The sequence below is a fragment of the Fusarium keratoplasticum genome, chromosome 3 (genome assembly GCF_025433545.1).
Source record: "Fusarium keratoplasticum isolate Fu6.1 chromosome 3, whole genome shotgun sequence".
In the NCBI taxonomy this organism is placed as follows: Eukaryota; Fungi; Ascomycota; class Sordariomycetes; order Hypocreales; family Nectriaceae; genus Fusarium; species Fusarium keratoplasticum.
In genome coordinates, this window is record NC_070531.1 from 3,911,301 (window position 1) to 3,932,655 (window position 21,355).

General features: G+C 52.5%; 9 protein-coding genes across 9 annotated transcripts; 6 read left to right on the top strand and 3 right to left on the bottom strand.

Annotated features, from left to right (window-relative positions):
- Positions 1-3: 3 nt before the first annotated feature.
- On the top strand, positions 4-1,182 carry NCS57_00451900 (Pre-mRNA-splicing factor slt-11; the record flags this gene model as incomplete). The annotated part of the gene is made up of 2 exons (XM_053054478.1): positions 4-141; positions 208-1,182. The coding sequence occupies 2 exons, from the start codon at positions 4-6 to the stop codon at positions 1,180-1,182; spliced, it is 1,113 nt and encodes a 370-aa protein (XP_052916638.1).
- A 276-nt stretch (positions 1,183-1,458) lies between these two features.
- On the bottom strand, positions 1,459-1,971 carry NCS57_00452000 (Mitochondrial zinc maintenance protein 1, mitochondrial; the record flags this gene model as incomplete). The annotated part of the gene is made up of 3 exons (XM_053054479.1): positions 1,459-1,565; positions 1,634-1,810; positions 1,905-1,971. 3 exons carry the CDS (start codon positions 1,969-1,971, stop codon positions 1,459-1,461), a joined length of 351 nt encoding a protein of 116 aa, XP_052916639.1.
- An 802-nt stretch (positions 1,972-2,773) lies between these two features.
- On the top strand, positions 2,774-4,185 carry NCS57_00452100 (J domain-containing protein; the record flags this gene model as incomplete). Its single annotated transcript, XM_053054480.1, has 2 exons — positions 2,774-3,085; positions 3,145-4,185. The coding sequence occupies exons 1-2, from the start codon at positions 2,792-2,794 to the stop codon at positions 4,183-4,185; spliced, it is 1,335 nt and encodes a 444-aa protein (XP_052916640.1). The 5' UTR covers positions 2,774-2,791.
- A 541-nt stretch (positions 4,186-4,726) lies between these two features.
- Positions 4,727-9,065, bottom strand: NCS57_00452200 (uncharacterized protein; the record flags this gene model as incomplete). Its single annotated transcript, XM_053054481.1, has 10 exons — positions 4,727-5,714; positions 5,766-6,295; positions 6,354-6,520; positions 6,577-7,138; positions 7,187-7,342; positions 7,398-7,824; positions 7,883-8,481; positions 8,539-8,593; positions 8,649-8,836; positions 8,889-9,065. 10 exons carry the CDS (start codon positions 9,063-9,065, stop codon positions 4,727-4,729), a joined length of 3,849 nt encoding a protein of 1,282 aa, XP_052916641.1.
- Positions 9,066-9,826: 761 nt separating this feature from the next.
- On the top strand, positions 9,827-12,585 carry NCS57_00452300 (Fungal-trans domain-containing protein; the record flags this gene model as incomplete). The annotated part of the gene is made up of 8 exons (XM_053054482.1): positions 9,827-9,892; positions 10,090-10,113; positions 10,213-10,334; positions 10,471-10,931; positions 10,986-11,284; positions 11,337-11,668; positions 11,720-12,073; positions 12,132-12,585. 8 exons carry the CDS (start codon positions 9,827-9,829, stop codon positions 12,583-12,585), a joined length of 2,112 nt encoding a protein of 703 aa, XP_052916642.1.
- A 100-nt stretch (positions 12,586-12,685) lies between these two features.
- On the bottom strand, positions 12,686-13,241 carry NCS57_00452400 (C2H2-type domain-containing protein; the record flags this gene model as incomplete). Its single annotated transcript, XM_053054483.1, has 2 exons — positions 12,686-13,186; positions 13,233-13,241. 2 exons carry the CDS (start codon positions 13,239-13,241, stop codon positions 12,686-12,688), a joined length of 510 nt encoding a protein of 169 aa, XP_052916643.1.
- A 408-nt stretch (positions 13,242-13,649) lies between these two features.
- Positions 13,650-14,887, top strand: NCS57_00452500 (DUF1691 domain-containing protein; the record flags this gene model as incomplete). The annotated part of the gene is made up of 2 exons (XM_053054484.1): positions 13,650-14,034; positions 14,097-14,887. Exons 1-2 carry the CDS (start codon positions 13,734-13,736, stop codon positions 14,885-14,887), a joined length of 1,092 nt encoding a protein of 363 aa, XP_052916644.1. The 5' UTR covers positions 13,650-13,733.
- Positions 14,888-15,329: 442 nt separating this feature from the next.
- Positions 15,330-17,039, top strand: NCS57_00452600 (F-box domain-containing protein; the record flags this gene model as incomplete). Its single annotated transcript, XM_053054485.1, has 1 exon — positions 15,330-17,039. One exon carries the CDS (start codon positions 15,330-15,332, stop codon positions 17,037-17,039), a length of 1,710 nt encoding a protein of 569 aa, XP_052916645.1.
- A 1,188-nt stretch (positions 17,040-18,227) lies between these two features.
- NCS57_00452700 (DUF1996 domain-containing protein) lies at positions 18,228-19,202 on the top strand (the record flags this gene model as incomplete). Its single annotated transcript, XM_053054486.1, has 1 exon — positions 18,228-19,202. One exon carries the CDS (start codon positions 18,228-18,230, stop codon positions 19,200-19,202), a length of 975 nt encoding a protein of 324 aa, XP_052916646.1.
- Between the last annotated feature and the right edge of the window lie 2,153 nt (positions 19,203-21,355).

Below are 21,355 nucleotides of genomic sequence, written 5' to 3' on the forward strand. Positions count from 1 at the left end.
GCGATGCCGCCTCAGATCAAGCAGGACCTCAACCGCTCAGGATGGGAGTCGACCGACTTCCCGTCCGTCTGCGAGACGTGTCTGCCTGAGAATCCCTACGTCAAGATGATCAAGGAAGATTACGGTGCGGAATGCAAGTTGGTAAGTAAGACCATATTGTTTTCTCGCGTTTTCGCGTAGACACAGTGCTAACTCGTCTTGAACCAGTGTACCAGACCCTTTACCGTCTTTGCATGGAGCGCCACCCGCGCCCATGGCCGTAAGAAGAGGACAAACATCTGCCTGACCTGCGCGCGACTCAAGAACTGCTGCCAATGCTGCATGCTCGATCTTTCGTTCGGTCTTCCAATCGTCGTACGAGATGCCGCCCTCAAAATGGTCGCCCCGGGTCCGCAGTCCGATATCAACCGAGAATACTTTGCCCAGAACAATGAGAAGCTCATCGAGGAGGGCAAGGCTGGAACAGAAGAGTACGAGAAGACGGACGAGAAGGCGCGCGAGCTGCTGCGCCGACTCGCCAACAGCAAACCCTACTTCCGAAAGGGCAAGACGATTGAGGATGCTGGTGAGGGTTCAAAGGGTGGAAACGCAGCTGTCGGCGCTGGCGTCGGCGGACCTGGACCGATTCGAACACGAGATACAAAGGCGGCCATTGCCGCAGGAGCAAAGACTAGCATTAAGGGTCGCCAGGTCTTCCCCAGCGCTGCCCAGCTGCCCCCGAGCCCGCGCGATTGGCAGCCCCCTGCCGACAAGAACGTCATGTCACTCTTCGTGACCGGTATCGAAGACGACCTGCCCGAGTACAAGCTGCGGGACTTCTTCAAGGTCCATGGAAAGATCAAGAGCTTGGTGTGCTCGCATATGTCACATTGCGCGTTTGTCAACTACGAGACTCGGGAGGCGGCAGAGAAGGCGGCGGAAGCCTGCCAGGGACGAGCCGTTGTTGCGGGATGCCCACTAAGGGTACGATGGGGACAGCCCAAGGCCATTGGGACTATGGACAAGGAGCAGAGAGCTCAGATGTTGAAGGATGCCAAGCAGCGCCAGGCGGGAGGTCAGGGCCAGCGGGCGATCGAGGGTGGCAGAGGCGCTGGAACCAGGCCAGCCGCGTTGCCTGCACCAGTGGCAGCGCCCCCCGGAGCATCTGATACGCCCGCATATGCCTCTCTGACCGGAGACTAAGAAACGAGTACACGTCTGTCTTGCTAGCGGTTGAAGGGTAGAGTTGTATGTTTTCGGTGTTTGGCGTTTTGGAAAACGGACACAATGGAAGGGCGGGCTTCATTAGCGAAACGGACAACTGCACATGGTGAAATAGGGGACACAAGAAGATGAAGGTTCCGATTCAATTCGATTCAAAAAGAGATAGAGAGATGATGATCATTTTGGGCATTATTCTTGAGGGTATCATGACAGTAATGTTACAAGATTGTACAATTGGAGACACTCCTCTTATTCTTATCGACCACCGCCACCGCAGCAGCCACCTCCCGTCGTGTTGCCGTTTCCAGCCGTAAGGATAGACTCGTTGTCTCCTCGCTCCGTATGCTCGTGTATCCGTAGCTCTGAGGTGATTGTTAGCATCATGACCTCTGCCCATGACAGGTGCAAGGCTGCACTGTATCCGACTTACTGTATGTATCCTTGCCCTCCTCTGTCTTCTTGCCCTGCACCACGTTCTCGCGAAGAACCTTGGCCACCTCCTCGGCGTGCTGGATGGCGGCCGTGGCACCGGAAGCATCGATCGAGGCCTTTTGGCGGAACTCGTTGCGGATCTGGAGCTGTGCGGCCGAGAGAATATGGGTGTCACCTGTATGAAGAGAATTGTTAGTATCATTGAGAAATAGTCGACTTCATGAGTGCAGGCCAAAGAGGCAGAGGTATTGCCATGAAGCTTTGCGTACCTTGGAAGGCGATCCGCGCCGCGCGCATCAGGTGTCGGTAAGCATTGAGGGCAGGGACGGTTGCCATGATGACTATTTAAACAAGGACTGAACAATGACTCTATCCGAACGAGTGAGAGGTTTGTGGTGACTTGTCGTTGTCGGCTCAAGAATCGAGTTGAAGGCGGCGATAAATCGGAAGAGAAAAAAGAAGCCATCCATTTGTCCCGAGGCGTGGAATTCCACGGTTTTGGTTGGTCAGCGTAATTCCGGATCCCTGGACTAGCCACCCAGGCTTAAAAAACATAAGATATTGAGTCAATGGTCTCTGGTTTCTAACGCAAAAAAAGGCCCCCAAATATAATAAATAAAATATTCAAAGATTTATAATGTTATCTCTTATCTCTATCTCTTATTTAGTTTATAGTTAGGCTATAAAGTGAATACTCGTTATTGACTGATCTGAGTGCAGCCGTTCTGGTGTCTCGTGCTGGCATCTGATAACGCTATAGCACAGCAGGGAGGAGACATGATGCCCCATGTGAGTCGAGAAATGAACGAGACACCAGCTCCCCTCAAATATAATAATTAGCTAAAGATATGTTATCATAAAGGTAAAGCTTTAGAGCTTCTTTGACTATTCTTACTATATTCTGTCTATTATCTTTAGAGGAGGACAAGCTAAAGGGTTTGTCGAAACGTCTCTCTTTTCCTCGACCCGGGTGTGCCCGCTATAACCACTTTCAATTTAGTGCTGTTCCCACTGAAGAGGCGTGCCCCTCACCCCACCAAACCATTCGTGGTGGGGGAATTCGACATGTGCGCCTAGAGAAAAAAAAAGGTCACCAAAAAAATCGGGAATTTTCTCTTCCTCTTTATCACCAACAACACCCACCAAATCACACACCATGGCTTCCGTAGCTACCGTAACACTTCCCCTCCCCGCCCTCCCTAGCGGATGGAGCGCAGAGAAGGACTTCAAGGCCATCGGTCAGCTATCTGAGGCCACCCAGCGCAGCATCGAGCCTGTCGGCCCTCACTTCCTCGCCCACGCCCGACGAGCCCGCCACAAGCGCACCTTTTCCGAGGATGACCGCATTCAGGCCCAGGAGAGCGCCAAGAAGGTCGAGGATGGCGATGAGAGCGACGAGAGCGAGCCCGAGGACCCCATGATGCTTCAGCGCGAGGCCAAGGACTGGAAGGTTTGTGAATTTCATTTCTGTCTATCTGTTGTCAAGAGTCCCGCTAACACCCTCTACAGACCCAGGACCACTACAAGATTCTTGGCCTCTCCAAGTACCGCTACAAGGCCACCGAGGACCAGATCAAGAAGGCCCACCGCAAGAAGGTCCTTAAGCACCACCCCGATAAGAAGGCTGCCCACGGCGGCGAGGACGACGACCAGTTCTTCAAGTGTATCCAGAAGGCCACCGATGTCCTTCTCGACCCTGTCAAGCGCCGCCAGTTCGACTCGGTCGACGAGGAGGCCGACGTCGAGCCCCCCACCAAGAAGCAGCTCCAGAAGGGCGACTACTACAAGCTCTGGAGCAAGGTCTTCAAGTCCGAGGCCCGCTTCTCCAAGACACACCCCGTTCCCACCTTTGGCGACTCCAACGCCACCAAGGAGCAGGTCGAGGATTTCTACAACTTCTGGTACAACTTTGACAGCTGGAGAACTTTCGAGTACCTCGACGAGGATGTCCCCGACGACAACGAGAACCGTGACCAGAAGCGTCACATGGAGCGCAAGAACGCCAACTCGCGCAAGAAGAAGAAGGCCGAGGACAACGCCCGTCTTCGCAAGCTGCTCGACGATGCCTCAGCCGGTGACGAGCGTATCAAGCGCTTCCGACAGGAGGCCAACGCCGCCAAGAACAAGAAGCGTCTCGAACGCGAGGCCGCTGAGAAGAAGGCCAAGGAGGATGCCCAGGCCGCCAAGGAGGCAGCGGAGAAGGCCGCTAAGGAGGCTGAGGTCGCGGCCAAGGCTAACCGCGAGACTGCTAAGAAGGCCAAGGAGGCTGCCAAGAACGCTGTCAAGAAGAACAAGCGTGTGCTCAAGGGCTCTGTCAAGGACGCCAACTACTTTGCCGCCGGCGAGCCCAGCCCCGCCGATATCGACAACGTCCTGGGCGACGTCGAGACTATCCAGGGCAAGATCGATCCTGATGAGATCGCTGCTCTGGCTGGCAAGCTCAACGGTCTCAAGGTCGCTGACGAGATCAAGAGCGTGTGGAGCGGAGAGGTCAAGAGGCTGGTTGAGGCCGGCAAGCTCAAGGACGGTGATATCAAGGTCCTGGCTTAAAGGCGAGATAACGTTGGTACATTGTGTGTATGTCGGGATATGACGGTTTCTAGATAAAATAGATATGATGATATGGCTCTTAAGATTAAATACGACGAGTTGGATATGCTCAAAATGCTGTCCAACTATGTTACCCCTTTCAAACCCCATTCTTGAATCTATGGTGACACTTGTGTGGAATATTGTGTGATGACCTTGTTATTATTGTGGCAGCGTACCTCTTGCAAATGCCTTCTTCAGAACCTCCCGAACAGTCATATACCAACCGTGGAGAGACCATGCCGTTGATACAAGTTCCATGTGTTCAGCCAGAAGTGTTCTTGATTTCCTGAGAGGAGGTGCAACTCCATGAGTTCATGTACAGTAAAGAGTAGAGAACCATATCCCCCAACCAAACGCCAGAGCAGAGATAAGCCCAAGAGCAGAGTAGAATAGGTATCCCCAGTATGTCCAAAATGACCAAACGCCCTGACCCTGATAACAACTGTATGCCTGTGCCCCTTGTTCTACAGACCATAACCCCTTGAATCTCCCCGTGACCCTATGCCTCTCTATCCAAAGACTGTCCCAACACCATCTCATAGTAAATTCCCTTCTTCGCCACCAACTCCTCATGCTTTCCCCTTTCAACAACCCTCCCGCCAGAAAAGACGGCTATCACATCAGCATCCCTGATCGTGCTCAACCGATGAGCAACAGCAACCGTTGTCCTCCCCTCTGCTGCCCGATCCAACGCCTCCTTGACCACCTTCTCCGACTCCGTGTCTAACGCACTCGTCGCCTCATCTAAAAGAAGGAGGCGTGGCTTGCGGATAAGGGCTCGCGCTATAGCGATGCGTTGACGTTGTCCGCCAGAAAGGGAGAGACCTTGGTTTCCACATGGTGTGTGTAGACCCTCAGGGAGAGAAGAGACAAAGTCGTAGACGTTGGCTTGCCTGCAGGCTGAAATGATGTCTTCGTCTGAAGGGACACCTTCCTCGATGCCCAAAGAGATATTGTCCCTGATAGAACCTTGATACAGAACCGGTTCTTGCTGGACGAGGGCAACGTCTCGACGATGGAGACGTCGATCCTTGGTCTTGATATCTTGGCCATCTGCACGGATCAAACCTGACTTAGGGTCGTAGAATCGCTCAAGCAACGCAATCATGGTCGATTTGCCACAACCAGAAGCACCGACGAGGGCTACCATCTTGCCAGACTCGATACCAATATCAATCCCTCTGAGGACCTGCAGCTTGGGACGGCGAGGGTAGGCAAAGTCAATCTCCTCACAAGAAACTTCAAGCCCCTTTTCAGAACCTCCTTTCTCGCTAACAGAAGCATCAGGGCCGTTGTCGTCGTTGTCATAAAGGATCTTCTGGCGCCGGAGTTGAAAGATGTAGTTGATCGAGGTTCGGGCCTTGGTGACACTTGTGCTGTACTGGAAAAGCATAGCAGCGGCTTCTCCGGAGAAGATGACGGCGATGAAGATGACGTAGAACTGGTCGGTCGAGTATTCGCCTGTTGAGACAAGACGTCCACCGTACCTATTGGCTGTCAGCAACCTATTTTTTGCAAGGGAATAACAAATTGCTTACCAGAAACCCAGAGCCATAGCCAAGAAAGAAGCCGACTGACTAAAGGCGTAGAAGAGCATCTTCCACCCCAAGCTACCGATGGCCTCTCTCGCAAGTCCCTCAAGAGCACCACTATATCTCTCGATAATAGCCCGCTCCAGCGCCAGCGACGAGACAGTTCGAATACCAAGCACGGCTTCCGAAGCCAAGCTACTACTCTTTGCAAACCTATCAGCTGTATCGTCGTCGAACTTGTACTCGAGACGAATCCGCACGTATCCCGAGCCAACGAGGACTGGCAGGGCACCTAGTGTTAGGACAAGACCGAGCTTCCAACCGTATGCAATGGCGAGGACAGCGCTGGATATGACGGTGACACAGTTGATCAGAATAAGCGCCACATTGATCGACAATAGTTCCTGGAGGTTCGTAGGCTCAGCTGCCAACCTCGAGACGAGAGCCCCAGTTCCACGGTTGGGGTCGTCGAAGAAGGTCATGTCTTGTCGAAGGGTGTTGTCAAAGAGCTCCCCACGGTAAACTGCCATGATGTGCTAGAAGTTCAGTCAGTTTTAATATTTCACCGTCAGCTCGGGCGAAAAGAAGACTTACTTGACCAACTTCATTGCTGACCCAACCAGCGGCAGCGTAAACAACGAGATTTCCAAGAGCAACGACAAAGAACATGAGGGAGAAGAAGTTGGCCTTGCTAACGTCTTTCGTCTCAAATGCCGTCATGGTTTTCGAAAAGAGAATAGCCAATGAAGGATAAGTAGCGCCTGGGATGGCTCGAGTTAGTTTACACCATTCAGCAAAAAAAAGGGGGTCAACTTACCTCCGAACAATGCAACTATTACCAGGATGAATCCATGAATCCACATGGGTCTCTGCTCTTTCACCACCAATGCGAGACCCTTTAAAAGTCCATAGTTGATCTCATCCTTGTTGGTGATATCGGCTGTTGCATGTGCTGAAGCACGAGATAGAACCGGGTCGAGGCCAGCAACAGGCTCATCCTTTTCCGTCTCGTCATCTTCTTCTGATGAGGCACCTTTACCAAGATCTTGTAGACGAACAAGGCGTGAGTAGGTTCCGCCCATTTCAATAAGTTCCTTGTGCGAGCCTTGCTCAATAGTATCACCCTTGGCCATGACGATGATATTGTCGGCGTCTCTAATAGTAGAGAGTCTGTGAGCAATGACAATCATGGTTCGACCTTTCGCAACATTGTTCAAGGCCTGCTGCACAATCTTTTCCGCGTTTGGGTCAAGGGCGCTGGTGGCCTCGTCGAGCATCAACACCTTGGGGTTAGAAATGATGCTTCGAGCAATGACCACACGCTGCTTCTGTCCGCCGGACAAAGATGCACCTCGCTCACCAATCCAAGTATCGTAACCCTATCTCAGAGTTAGTAGTGGTCCTCGAGACGATGTGTCGCTACTGACATTGGGCAAAGTCTCAATGAAGTCATGGGCGTAGGCCGACTGACAAGCCTCGATGACCATTGTGCGCTTCTGGTCTTCTGGTAGGTCAGCCATGCTCGTGCCTGTGAGACCATCCACGACATTCTGGTAGATTGTCCCACTGAACAGAGTCGGTTCCTAGTAGACACTGTTAGTACAATGCCTCTTTCTCCCTTGATACTGGGGCCCATACCTGTTGCACCATCCTGATATTGGTCCTCAGCCATTGCAGGTTCAAACCCTCAATCGGGTGACCATCAAGGGTGATTGAGCCATCACTTGGCATGTACCATCTCTCCAATAGGCCAAAAATTGTGCTCTTCCCTGATCCGCTGGCACCAACGAGGGCGGTAGTCTTGTCTGCAGGGATATCGAGGTCCAAGCCATGAAGGATCGTCACATCAGACCGAGAAGGGTACGCAAAACGGACACCACGGAACTGAATGTCGCCTTTGAAGTCGGCAATCTGGTCTCCTTCCTGAGATAGGGCGTCGATCTGTGATTTTCGGTCGATCATCTGGAACATCTCTTGCGCAGCAGCAGTTGCCTTCGAGAGAGCCACTGTCTGAGGGGCGATCTGAGTCAGGGCCGTAGCAGCGACAAGGACCGCAAAGATGACGCTGTATATCAGGGCCTGTAAGCAGATATATCGAAGTGGAAAGCGCAGTCAGAACTCACGTTACAACCGTTCCAGGCTCGGTAATCTCTCCATTCGAGTACATCCTCATTCCCTGCCAGAACGCCAAGCCGTAACCAGAGAAGATGCAGAAGAACTCGGTTGGGAAAAGAATGATGTAGACCAGCGACTTCTTGCGGCCAACTCTCCTTGCTTCCTCGAGGATTGACGTGAACCGTTTCGACAACTTGGGAAAGGCCCAGAAAGCATGAGCGGTACGAATAGTCGAGAAAGCCTCTTCGGCCAAGGAACTCGACCTCGAATAAATGTCAAACATGGTGTACTCGTAGCCAATGTCGACAACGACTGCAGCAATTGTGACGATAATGTTGACAGGGACGATGGCGATGACAATCAGAGTCAGCTTCCACTGTACTGCAAAGGCGACAATGAAGGCCGTGACAAAGGTTGACATGCCCGCAATGGTCAGACCGAATTTCTCAGAGATGCCCTGGTTGATCAGGTTGCCATTGGTTGTGATTTGCCCAGGCACAGACGAGGCGGGAGAATCAAAGAAGGCAACCTCTTGACGGAGTGTGCTCTTGACAAAGTCGACGCGCAAGGCCTTTGTAGTTCTAATGGCGGCGATGGAGACGAGCATCTACAGTAGAGTGCTCTAGTCAGAAGGATTCACATAGTGATAAGGCGAAGCACTTACTGTCCATACGTAGGTCAAGACAAACCTCCCAATGAACAGATACACAAAGTATAGACTGGGATTGTCAGTTATTAACATGTCTTGAAGAACGAATGAGAGTCGCCTCGTACCTGTACTTGGCAATCTCCTTTCGATAACCCGCAGGAGACAGTTCTCCCGACACGAAATCATTAAAAACATTGATAAACTTGCCAAAGACAATATCCATGATGGGTAGCAGCGTTCCCGCGCAGATCATGGCAATAAAGGCGATCGAGTTGAGGATCCATCCGAATCGATCGTTGTAAGTGAAGATGCGCTAACAGTTGGTCAGCACTTTAAACCCAGCAGCCAAACACGCAAAGACTCACCAAGTAATACTTGAAGCTCGTATCCTTGTTTTCGTCTTTGGTATCTTTTACTCCCTTATCGCCATCACCGTCAACCTTGACAACCATACTCGTCTCTTGCTGCTGACTGGTAGAACCACTGGTAGAGTCGCCCGGCCGGGCTTCCTGCACCTCGTTCTTCTGCTGCTCAGCCATCATCACCACAACCAAACAGGCAGCCAGAAACTGAAAAGAGCAGAAAAGCCAAGGGCAGCAGAAAGCAAGGTCATTGTTTTAAAATAAGCTTGCTTCTTGGCATCGCAGTCCGCAAAACCCGGGGAATACGGTACAGCCAATAAAGTCGATGCATCATGACGTTTCTCGGCCCACGGGGGTGCCAAACGAAAAAGCAACTGTAATTTCCAGGCGCGGTCCTTTCAGCCGCTGAGCCAAATTCAACGACTCCGAGTCCTAGCTTGTCCGAGTCCTAGATGAGCGTACGTATTCGTTGTTTAAGAAGGGCATGATAACGGCTGATGAAATAGAGTTGAAGCAGGGATGATTTGTTGGGAATATGAAAGAGAACAGGCATAACGTGACATGGCGTCTCAGAGCAGGAGCCGGAGATTCATTCACTTCCCTTCGGATCGAATCAAGATGACAGACAGCCACACCTGCCACCCAAACTAAAGCGATCGCCACATGGATCGGAGCTTTCAGCCACACTTTCACTCTCCGGAGCATCAACGCCCCCGGTTCGGTCTCCGCGGCGCCCGACCGCTCCTCGAATTCATTCTTGGATTAAGTAGTCTCAAACTTTCTGCGTCGTCAGCATTCATAGATCCTGCTTTTATGTTGAATGGTTCATTGAAAAGCCAGGGCATTTCTCCCCCAGAAACTCTTTGAAGCAAAAATCCACCCATCTTTTGGGTTGTGACAACCCCTCCTTTCTAGCCTGAAGTTTGGTGCATATCAAACGTATGGATCAGTCCAAGGTTGGCTCGACAGCCGGGCCCGCGGGTCCCGATGACACTGCAAGACGAGCGGTAAGTCATTGATTTTAGCCAAAAAGTCTTACTGGGCCTCATGTCGACGGTGCGCCCTATGCTCCCTGTGCTGATGTACATGCAAGCGGCCTTGCTCGTGTAAATGGGGAGACGTGCAGCCACACGACGACACTCGTGGGGAACAAACAGTTACTCTTATGAATCAATGCTGACTGTATCCTCGATGGGGTAAACAGTGTGATCAATGCCGTATGAGAAAGGTGAGCATTACCTAGACATGTCAAGTCTATCTGCTGCTTCGTTAGAGAGGCAGTGTAGATCACACGAGCAGATGGAATAACACAGACTGCATGTAATAGATCCGCTGCGATAAAGACTGGCCTTGTTCCAACTGCCGCATCGCTAAGAGATCCTGTACATCTACAGGCGTTGGCCAGAGAGCCAAAGAGCCTCGGCAACGAGTCCTGATCTCGTCCCAATAGTTGGTCCCCCCCTACCTCCTCCATCCATCCATATCTACACCCATGACTTTATACCCCACGAAACGTCACCCCATACGCGTACCAGGACCAACCAGATGATACCAGTTGCTGACATGAGGCCTGGATGCCCTGTAGTGAACGCAAGATCGACCAGATCGAGACTCGTCTCGGCAGCATCGAGACTATCCTCCGGGATCTAGCACAGCGGCCCGTTTCCACCCCCGCAAGCAACATCCAATTCCCTGTAACTCCTCAACAGTCCTCTGCGCAGCCTGGTACAACGACCGCCTCCACTGTGGGCTTCGAAAGCTCTGACGATGAGTCCGCATTTGGTGGTGACTCGGTAATCGCCCAACAGACCAACTTTGCCAGCGAGTTCCTTGAACACGCTGTTGAGCGGACCTCGCTGCAAGATGTCAGCCCCAAGATGTGGGAGGCTCTCACCAACCTGAGACAGTTAGCAGAGCTTCAGAACCGCCAGTCTATCAGCCATGGTCCTCGCTTCCCTCTCCAACAGCCGATTCCACAGGGTGGCCTAGTCCAGCTTCGGATGCCACCTATGGATGTCGTAGTCTCTCTTCTCAAACGCATCAGAGGTATTCCCGCCAACCTCTCCTAATATAATCCCTTCTGCTGACACACCGACCCAGCATCTCCACCAGGTCTCTTCACCTTTGTCTGCTATTTTGTGGGCATCAGTGACTTTTCCAATCTTTGCCGTATGGTCTACTTTCCCACCGACGACTTTTCCGACTCCGCCTTTATCATTGTCAACGCTGGTCTCTATTACTTATTCTTGGAGCAACACACCTTGACCGATAATGAAGTCGTCAAGGAAGAATTCGTCTCGTACCTTCATACATGTCGAGTCAACCTTGAGACTGCCCTAGCAAATGTTTCGCTCTTCATGTCTGCTAAGATCGAAACTGTCCAGGCTCTTTTATTGGGTGTAAGTCGAAACATCACGAGCTAAGCACATCTGTATACTGACCAAGCGACAGACCCTATATGCCATTGATGTATGCAGGCCATCTGTGGCCTGGCATCTGAATAGTGCTGCAGCTCAACTCTGCCTCACAGCCGGTTTCCACCGAAAGGAGCACTCATCCCGCGACCCAGAAGGATCCAGTGTCAAGGGCATCTTGTTCTGGTACATTTACACAACGGACAAGGCATTAGGTATACGGCTAGGCCGCGCCCCTGTAATCCAGGACTGGGACATCGATATCCCACGTACCTTCAACTTTGAGGGCATACTGAGTCTAGAGACCAAGGCCATTGCCACCATGTGGCTCAAAGCTGCAACACTCCAGGGTCGAGTATATGAGCAACTGTATGAGACTCTTACCACATAAACCTAGAAGCTACAACTGACATGAGACAGATTTTGCCCGGCAGCATTGGCGCAACCACAGGCGGTCATTGTCGAAAGAGCCCGGTTGTTGGCAACCGAGTGTCGCCAAGTGGTGGCGGAAGCGACTGAAAGCCGAGATCTAGCTATCGCCTCGCTAGAAAAGATAGGAGCGTCGCCTCTTGTCGATGTCCACGTCAAGGGCGACGAGGTACAACTGCTTTCAACCATGACGCTCATATATCGAGCGATCCCCGCTCCAGAGGGCTCTATCAGCCGGTTTTGTGACGAATGCGTTGAAAGTGCGCGACGGGCAGTACACACGCACCTGGCGTGTATGGAAATGGTGCGAAAGGATCCAAATGCCAAGACCATTTATGTCCATTGGTATGTTCTAACTGACTACGGCTCGTTTCCCTTTGGATGTGGCTGACAACTATTGCAGGAACTTGGTGTTGACTCCATTTGCTCCCTTCTTTGTCCTCTTCTGTTATGTCATCGAGTCCCTCTCAGCAGAAGATCTTGACTTGTTAAACAAGTTCGCCGCATCTATTGCGGAGGCTGTCGACTCGTCCGAGACTATGACGAAGCTATTCAGGCTCTGTCATGTCATGAGCAACGTGGCAGCGCTATATGTTGAGGCCAAGTCGCAGCAGCAAGAGGACCAGGCAATGGTGCCCATCGGAGATGAGTTCGAGGTGTATCTGAGCCAGCTCGGTTTCATGCCCACAGTGGATCAACAGGCCATGAATGCCGCGAACGATCCCAACGCAGTGTTCCATGAGGGCTCGCAGGTTGCGCAAATGGCGGACTGGATGTCGGGAAGCCGGAACCTGCTTGGGCTATTGGAAGAGGATATAAACCAGATAGGCGGACCTCAGTGGCCCGGACAAATGTGAAGAGCAGGTTCAAGCGAAATAGAAGGCTCTCAACTCTCAACTCCGCTGGTCGTGATGATAGTTCATATCTGTTCATGTTGGTGAAGTGTTCGTGAATGGCTTAATCCGTAGGGAACCTGGGGTCGTAGACTTCGTAGCCTTCATCCTCGGTATCGCTCTCTGCGGACAGATTCTTCTGGAGACCTGGGTTTGCCGGGGCAGGCTCAAGGACATTAGTTGGTTTGGGCTTCTCCACTGCTGTTCCTGATGCACCGCCCTCAACCTTGGTGAAGGCGCTCTTAAAGCCACTCTTCTTGAAGCCGCCCTTCTTAAAACCGCCTCCACCTCCACTGCTACCATTGGCTCCTTCTTGACCAGGGAGTTTGATGCTGATGAGGCCGTCTGCCTTGGCCTCGGCCTTGCGCGCACGTGAACCCGCGTTTGGATCGCGCACCATGGCCTTCATGTCCTTGAGGCGCTGCTTGTGGCTGTGGTCATAGCTGCTGAGATGCGCCTCATAATCATTCATGCGGGAGTATCCTTTAGAGCACAGTTGGCAATAGAAGGACTTTTGAGCCTCACGCGCTGAGGAGGTCTGCGCTGGCGGGAGGGTTTGGTGTCGCTGAACGCGTCAACGAGGGGTCTTTAGAAGATAAATAATAACTTACTGGCGGCATGATGAAGATATCGGAAAGCGGTAAGCCGACAGGGTATTCCGGGAGCGCGCAGAGATCTATGCGAAACTTGTACTACGTAGTATTAACGAGTGAAGTTCATGTGATGAATCCCAGATGCTTGAATCTAAGACGAGCTCCGAACACGGTGTGCGCTAATCCATTTTAGGTTAAACTACGGCCAGCTGCACTTAACCAATCGACACTCGGCAGGTGTTGCTGACCGCAAGGAAGGTGCCAAGGTCCCCGGGGACCGCCTCAACGTCACTGTCCAGGGGCATCTGGCAGGGGCCTTCCAGAACAAGTTGCCCCAGAGTTTAGGGAGCATCCCCGTTTCCTCTGGGCGTTGAGGCGCTAATCCCAACTGGAAGGAACGTCTTCCCATCCCACGCACCGTCATCATTTCTTCCCATCCTCCCCACCAAAGTTCGTTGTCCTTCTCGATCTTCGTCTTGCAAAAACACCCGCTCCTCCTCGGCTGGGTATGGTTGCACCATGGACGCCGACCAATTCCCCGATTCTCGAGACTCGCTAGCAGGCTACCTGCCTCTCCAACATCTTGATCCTACGCCGGTAGACTCGCCGCCAGTAGATGCCGATGAGAGCCGCCGAGATCTCGGTCCACCGCCCCGAGGAAGCGATGATGGGTATGAACTCGTGGATTCGGACGATATGGAGGGCAGTGCAGTTTCAATCAAGGCTCCTTCAACTGGTGCTCCAGGCTTGAGCTCAAGCGCAAACCTAGCAAGCAGCACTTCATCTGGTACTGCCACAGGTCCTGGTCCCATCTTCTATCGTGAGTTCTTTGGTTTACCCTCTCGGTACTCTGTAAATACAACATTGCTAACTCCACGCCAGTCATGCGGATTCAAAAGTTCTCGAGCTACGCAATGGGTATCTTTACCTCGCTCCATCTCGCCAACGTCTCCCTCATCCCCGCCATCACACGATCTGTCGCTGGTTCCGAGACCTATCTCCTCATGACTCGCGAGATCTACCAGACCTCGCTTACCGAACCCATCCTGGTCGCCCTGCCTGTGATAGCACATGTCGGTTCCGGAATTGCTCTTCGTCTATTGAGAAGGTCGCAGAACATGAAACGGTACGGCGCTGCTACACCGGGAATGTATGCGCTCCATCGGTCAAGGACAGAGCTTGAGGACCCCAAGAGCGCCAAATCTGCATCACTATGGCCGGCGTTGAGCAACATTTCGATATCCGGCTACGTCTTTTCTGCCTTCTTCGCTGCCCACGTTTTTGTCAACCGCTTTTTGCCATTGCACGTCGAGGGTGACAGCTCCAATATTGGCCTGGCCTACATCGCCCACGGTTTCGCTCGACACCCTGCCGTTGCTTGGTTCTCTTATATTGGCCTCCTTGGCGTTGGATGCAGTCATATGATCTGGGGACAGGCCAAGTGGCTCGGCTTAGCGCCGTCGACAAAGACAGTCTGGGGACCCGGATCGATGACCATAAACAAGAAAGTCAGGACGCAGAAGAGAAGGAGATATACCGCTCTCCACGGTGTGGCGATATCTTTTGCTGCCATATGGGCGGTCGGAGGCCTAGGAGTTGTCGCAAAGGGAGGCCTTACGGAAGGCTGGATTGGCAGGGTGTACGACGAGATTTTTGCAGCTGTTGGACTGTAAAAACCAAAACTGACGAAGCATTTGGGATGGAGTTTGGGTCATTTACACGGAGATATCTTGGGATTCAACATCGGTATGCGCATCATGGAAATACCCACAGTCAAGACGATGGAGAGAAGAGGAGGAAGAATATATGTCGATTAGAGTAAATTGGACATGATCATAGCTTAAAATTGATACATATCATTCATGAACCAATGTCTATTTGCCTTTGTCCCATCCCTTGCGTGGGCGATCATCAGCAGCGCTTCCCGTCAGATCGCCGAGTACAGGGTAGTCTCCGGTCAACCACCGAACTTACCATCGCCACCGACATTTCCAATCAACCTTAAACCCTCACATCTGCAACACCACGTTCCCAGCTCGACTTTCTAATTTCACCACTCGGCCTTCTTAGCTGTTCGCAGGCTTGCCCTGCACAGCGCCAGACGACCTGCCCGACATGCCTCCAAAGCGAAAGCTTCCGCCCGCCGAGGGAAGCTCCCCGCTCAGCGACGATGTAGCTCAACCCTCGAAACGGATTCGCCTTGCGCCTAGAGCCTACGACCCGCCCTCTCGCGATATACTGACCAACATATCTTCCGAGCTACTCCTGCGAATCCTCTCCTTCCTGTCCTCCTCCGAGCTTCTCTCCATCTCTCCCACCTCCCGCCGTCTCTATCGCCTTTGTTCCGATCCGCATCTTTGGCGGGAGCACTACTACGAGCGCTTCGTCCTCCCTCGAGCTTTACGTATTCCTGGCTTTCGAGGGGGTGCAGCTGGAGGAACAAGACTACAGTACTCTGCGCGACGGGCCGTATGGGCGGATGGACGGAAGGGCAGGGTAGTGGACGTCGGGCAGGACGATGCGCTCAGCAACGCAACCGAGGGCGTGGACTGGAAGAGACAGTACAAACTGCGACACAACTGGGCTAGAGGCAAGTGCGCAGTAGAAGAAGTCAGCGTACGAGATGGTTTAGGGGACAGCGGTGGACAAAAGAGAACACTGGTCAAGGTGGTTGAGGGCATCGCGATAACGGCCGATTCGGAATCTGGACTGCGCGCATGGGACCTGCGAACACGGCGACCGATTGCGCAAATCGACCTCTACGAAAACGACGACTGTAGCGAGAGTGCGCCGGCATCATTGGCGGTGGATGAGTGTGGCTCGGGCAACCTGGTGGACATTGTGGTCGGATTCGCAGATGGTGGCTTCGGAATATGGAGACTGGATCCTAAGCGCAAAGAGTTGACAAGACGGTATCGGCACGAGAAGAGCTGCAACGGAGAACTTGTCGCGGTGGCATGCGGGCACCCCTATGTGCTCACAGCGACGAGCGCAGGCTTGATATCGCTTTATACATTCAATCGGCCGGCAGCCGACAGAGAAACAAGCGGGGAAGACGATATCGACGGCGACGACTCGACGAGCATATCGAACCCGTCGAGCGCCTCATCCTACGAACATACGAAACCTCAAGATCCGAAGGTGACACAGGGGCACCTCCCGCCTCCCTACCTCCTCACATCACTCAGGTCGCACACTACACACCTCCCCCTAGCCCTCTCCATCCGTCGCATGTCGTCCTCCGTGAGCGCCTCCATCGCCTACACCTTCTCGGTGCGTGACGGTTGGTGCATTGGCGTGCAGGACCTCCTCATCAAGCCATCGCCCTCAGGCAACGACGAGATCACTTCCCGCCTCGCCTCGACGCTGCCTATCACATTCTCCCCGAAGCTCACGACGCTCTGCTACAGCCACCCGTACCTCCTCGCCACCCTCCCCGACAACACGCTAGTCCTACACCTCTGCACCTCGACGGCGACGTCTCTATCACTTTCCCCGCCCATCCGCCTCTGGGGCCACACTTCAGGCATCTCGGACGCTGAGATCACGCCCCGGGGCAAGGCCGTGAGCATCAGCACGCGAGGCGATGAGATTCGCGTGTGGGAGCTAGAGGGACGGGTCGGAGGCAACAGCATCGAGGTACGACCTACGACTAGGCAGCCAACCGATGACGCAGACAGTCCTCCGCCACCGCGGACGCCTCCGCGAGTCCTAGCTGAGTGGGAGGATCGCAGGAACTGGGTTGGCTTTGACGACGAGATGGTCATCGTGCTCAAGGAGGCGCGGGACGGCCGCGAGAGCTTGATGGTCTACGACTTTACGTGATGGTGACTGCCAAGGCTGACAGATACGTCGGCGGTGACACCAACAATTCAGCTACTCTGTCGACCAGGGTGAAGGTAAGGGCGGTAAGAGAGCCAAATTCAGAACCTCATCCCAATCACGGAACGGCAACTCGGCACCCAATGCCAAGTATCCGCTCGGGATCCAAGACTCTGCCCCCATGGCAGACTTCAACGCCAAGCTTTGAGTCCATCAGCCTTGGAGATCTCACCGTCTCCCTGGAGCGCGTCACTTGGGGTACATGCTCATCTCATCACATGAAACTGGCCATGTAATTGTGGCAAACGTTATCAACCCGATAACCATCAAGACGAGGGTCGCAAGGCCGCTTCGACTCTACAAGCACATAGCGGAGGAGGCCACCGATTCACAGCGCCCGTGGCCGAGCCTGCCTACAGGGAGGTTACAATCAACGGCCATCGGATCCGATTCTAGGACCACGGCGAACAACTCGAATCAACGAACAGAAAGCAATAGAAAGAAACAACTGTTCTCTATCGATTTAGCGGAATGCATTCCATAGAAGGAATGAGACCCGTAGATGAAGCTGTATCACATACAGTCAATGAGAGCAATCTACACTGATGACTGATAACTCGGGTCGTTTCGGTCGTTGCGGCGCAGGGAACGTCGTCCGGAGAATACCTACCTCTTTATACGTGCCAAGGCATAGCCCCATATCTGTTGGTTAGATCTTGAAGCTCAAGACTCGCTTATTATTTCGGGACCTCGAGTAGAGTCTAGCGTTTCAATGTTTCCAAGCGGGCCAAGCCATTGGCCAATGAGCACTCACCTGGATTTACTCCTTGTTACAGATCCGTCCAGGCTGTGTCTTGTATCAATTCTTCCGCAAATAAAACGTCTACTCGTTCCCACTTTGAGAGCTCCCGCGACGGTGGTTTACCTCTGCCAAGCGCCCTCGCGCGAAACAAACGGAGATGAATCTTGAAGAAAAGGGTTTTGTTGATCAAGGTTTCTCCAGCTTGGCGTTTAGATTGATAAAGTATTAAAACATGGACCTCTCTGTCAATCTTTGCCTTTCTCTCAGACAGCAACAACATTCGTTCTTTTTCCTTACTTACACTTTCGTTCATAGGCATTGATTGTCACTAAATTTCAACTGTATTATTTTTTATCTATCCAATTGTATTATCCAAACCCAGACTCAAAATGTCTTCCTCCATTCTTTTCGCCGCTGGCCTCCTCGTTGGCGCCGCCCAGGCTTACACCCAGGTCAACGTCGCCTCTCCCTTTATGCTCAAGAACATCGACCCCATCGTCTTCCCCGGCGAGTACAGCAAGTCTCACCTGCACTCGTTCTTCGGCTCCGACGCCGCCACTGTCAACACAAAGACCAGCGCCGAGCTCCAGAAGGGCTGCACCAACGCCGAGAACCCCAACGATCTCTCCGTCTACTGGATCCCTACGCCTCTCTACACTGCTGATGGAAGCTCCTACGAGCCTATTCCTGTTATGCGCTTCAGCGCCTACTACAACCTCGGCGAGACCCCTGCCGAGGTCGCCATCCCTCAGAACTTGAAGATGGTTGCTGGTGATGCCAACGCCCAGACTCAGGCCGACGTCCCTGCCGATGCCAAGGTCGAGTGGATGTGCGAGGGCGAGTCTGTCCCCATCGGCGAGAACGGCTTCCCTACCTCAACCTGCGGCACTCACCTGCAGCAGCTCCTCTACTTCCCGCAGTGCGTCAACGAGGAGACGCTCGAGACGGCCTACAAGTCGCGCTCCTACGGCACAGCCAACTGGTGCCCTGAGGGCAGCAAGTCGATGCCCCAGCTGCGCTTCAGCATCCGCTACGACTTGCGCAAGGTTCTCCCCAACGGCTGGAGCGGCGAGGCGCCCTTCAAGCTGGCCTGCGGCAACGCCTGGTGCTCGCACGGCGACTTCATCAACGGCTGGACCGAGGAGGCCGCGCAGAACATGGTTGCCACCACCGAGGACAAGCGCAAGTTCTTCGAGGTCAACGGTGCTCTCGGAGGTTTCAAGGATGGTCCTACCTGTGAGGCCAAGGACGCTGATCCTGAGAACGGTACTAGCGACTATGCTGAGAGTGTTGCTGCCATGAGCAAGCGGGATGTCTCTGCTTGGGGATGGAAGTCCAAGTCTCGCTTCGTCCGATCTGCTTAAGTTGATAGCTTGCTGCGCTCAACGACTGGATGGTTCAGACTAGAGACGACCGTAGCTTGTACATAACTACGCGTAAATAAAACCCGAAATTCATCCAGATCGTAGTCTCCCAATGTGATATTCTTTCAGTACCGTAATGTTTGCTTCAATTCGCATCGTTGGGCTCCTTCTGGATCTCAATGGTTGACTGACATGATAGCTCAGTAGACTGGACTAGATTCTCACATTAGAAAGTTATAGTTGTGGAAGGTTGCAGACAAAGAACTATTTAGTATCATTCTCTACTATGTGCCTCATCTATCGTCAACAACTGACAACTATACAAGAGACATACATCTCCAGCTTTCGTACAACAGCCCCCCCTTCTTCTCCCACAGACAGACACACATTAATTGTCTTGGTCAAGGATCAACTTCAAGTCAACCAGGACTCGCTTTCGAAGCCTGTCTGGTTACATCTGTTTCGCAGATGGTAAACTCATGATTGAGCCTTCAAGGGAAAGGGTGCTATGGATGATTACGAGACTCGGGTAAACTTGAATGCTTGACAGTATAACTTGGGACTATCGAAGCAATTTTTATACCTAGCCCAACCTGTGTGTAGTGAGTTAATATACATCTGATGGTGCTGTAATTTTGAACACAACGAGAAGTGCGGTACACCATCGCCACGATTATGATGTGGGACGTCCATGGAGGTAAGATGAATGTATTATCGATGTGAATTGTGACACGAGGAACGAATGGTAGAGCCAACATGGTAATATCCTCTATGTGCTTAGGGATGCCTGTATGTCACCTCCCAAGCTGGATGCCTGTTCCGATTATATAGTTCTGTACAAGTGTCTTGGAGTAGGCATATGTCCCAGTCAGTAGGCAATCGAGATGGTCAACTCAACAATAGACTTATAGATACCGACGCTTTTTGAGCAGTTCAATCGTACTAGATTGGGACGTATGAGGACTTTATAATCGATGGTCCTCATAGGAAATATGGAAATGATGGAAGTCCAAGAGCGACGCGTTGGACACGGCTTCATCAAGAGCAACAATGCGCGTCAGCATACATCAATAGTGTGTCAGCCTCGATCAACAAGGGGGACAGAGCTCCGGCAGAGCTCTCGCCTTTGTGCCAACGAGAGCAGGCATCTCCCACCATCGATCAGAGGCGGCGCACTGACGAAGCTCTGCGCCGCGACGTTAACCAACAATGGTAATCGCCGCCAGACCAGCCCAACGCCACTTTACTCTCCCAAGGAGAAAAGAATGCTGGCGAACCCTGATACGCCCATCGTCTGCCCTGGATCTGGGCAACATCCGGGAGCCTGGGTGATGTAGCGTCTAGGCACACCCAAAAAGTCATGGTCATGAGCCAATGGTTAGCTTGTCTTTGACCGCAAGGCAGCACGGCTGGAACTACCCCAGCTCTGACTACGCACTACTACTAGAGATCTGATGGGATCAACCTAGGGGCCAGGAATCGAAAAGCAAAAAAGAGAGTCATCATGTTGGGTGGCACGAAATGGACAAGCTCGTCGCAGCATTCCCCCCAAAAGGCAAATGACTGGTCCAGAGGCTTGAAGCATCAAGAAAAAACCAGGCACAGCCGGCTGGGCTTTCTCCCCACCGCTAGTCAGAAAACAAGAGAGAAAAGCCAATTCATCAAAGGCAGGCAGACAGGTCATGTTGCACAACGAGGCATCTTTCAGGGGGTGGCTGTAAGGATACATTTTCAGCCCATCACCTCGAGAGAGAGAGCGCATGGCGAGACTTGAGGCCACTACGATGTGATGACATGGCAGATCGACAAAGAAAAACAATGCAACACACAACGTTATTCAACAATAGAAAGAAAAAGATCAAACCATTATAAGATCTGAAACAAAGAAGAGGTTTAGCTTGGGTCTCAAAACCTTTCGACAACAAGTGCCCGGGACTTGGGATCATAAAATCCATGCAGCGAGATTGCGTCCTCATGCACGTATGTGTGGCTCCACGGCATAAAGGCATGTCGTACTTGACAGCGCATCACCAGGGGGTGTCTTTGAGAAAAGAGAAACTCTCACTCTCTCCATTTTTAGTTCAAGGCACGCATCTCGAGGCAAAAACGGGCCCTTGGACCAAGCAGATACTGACACGCCCAGGGACCAAAGC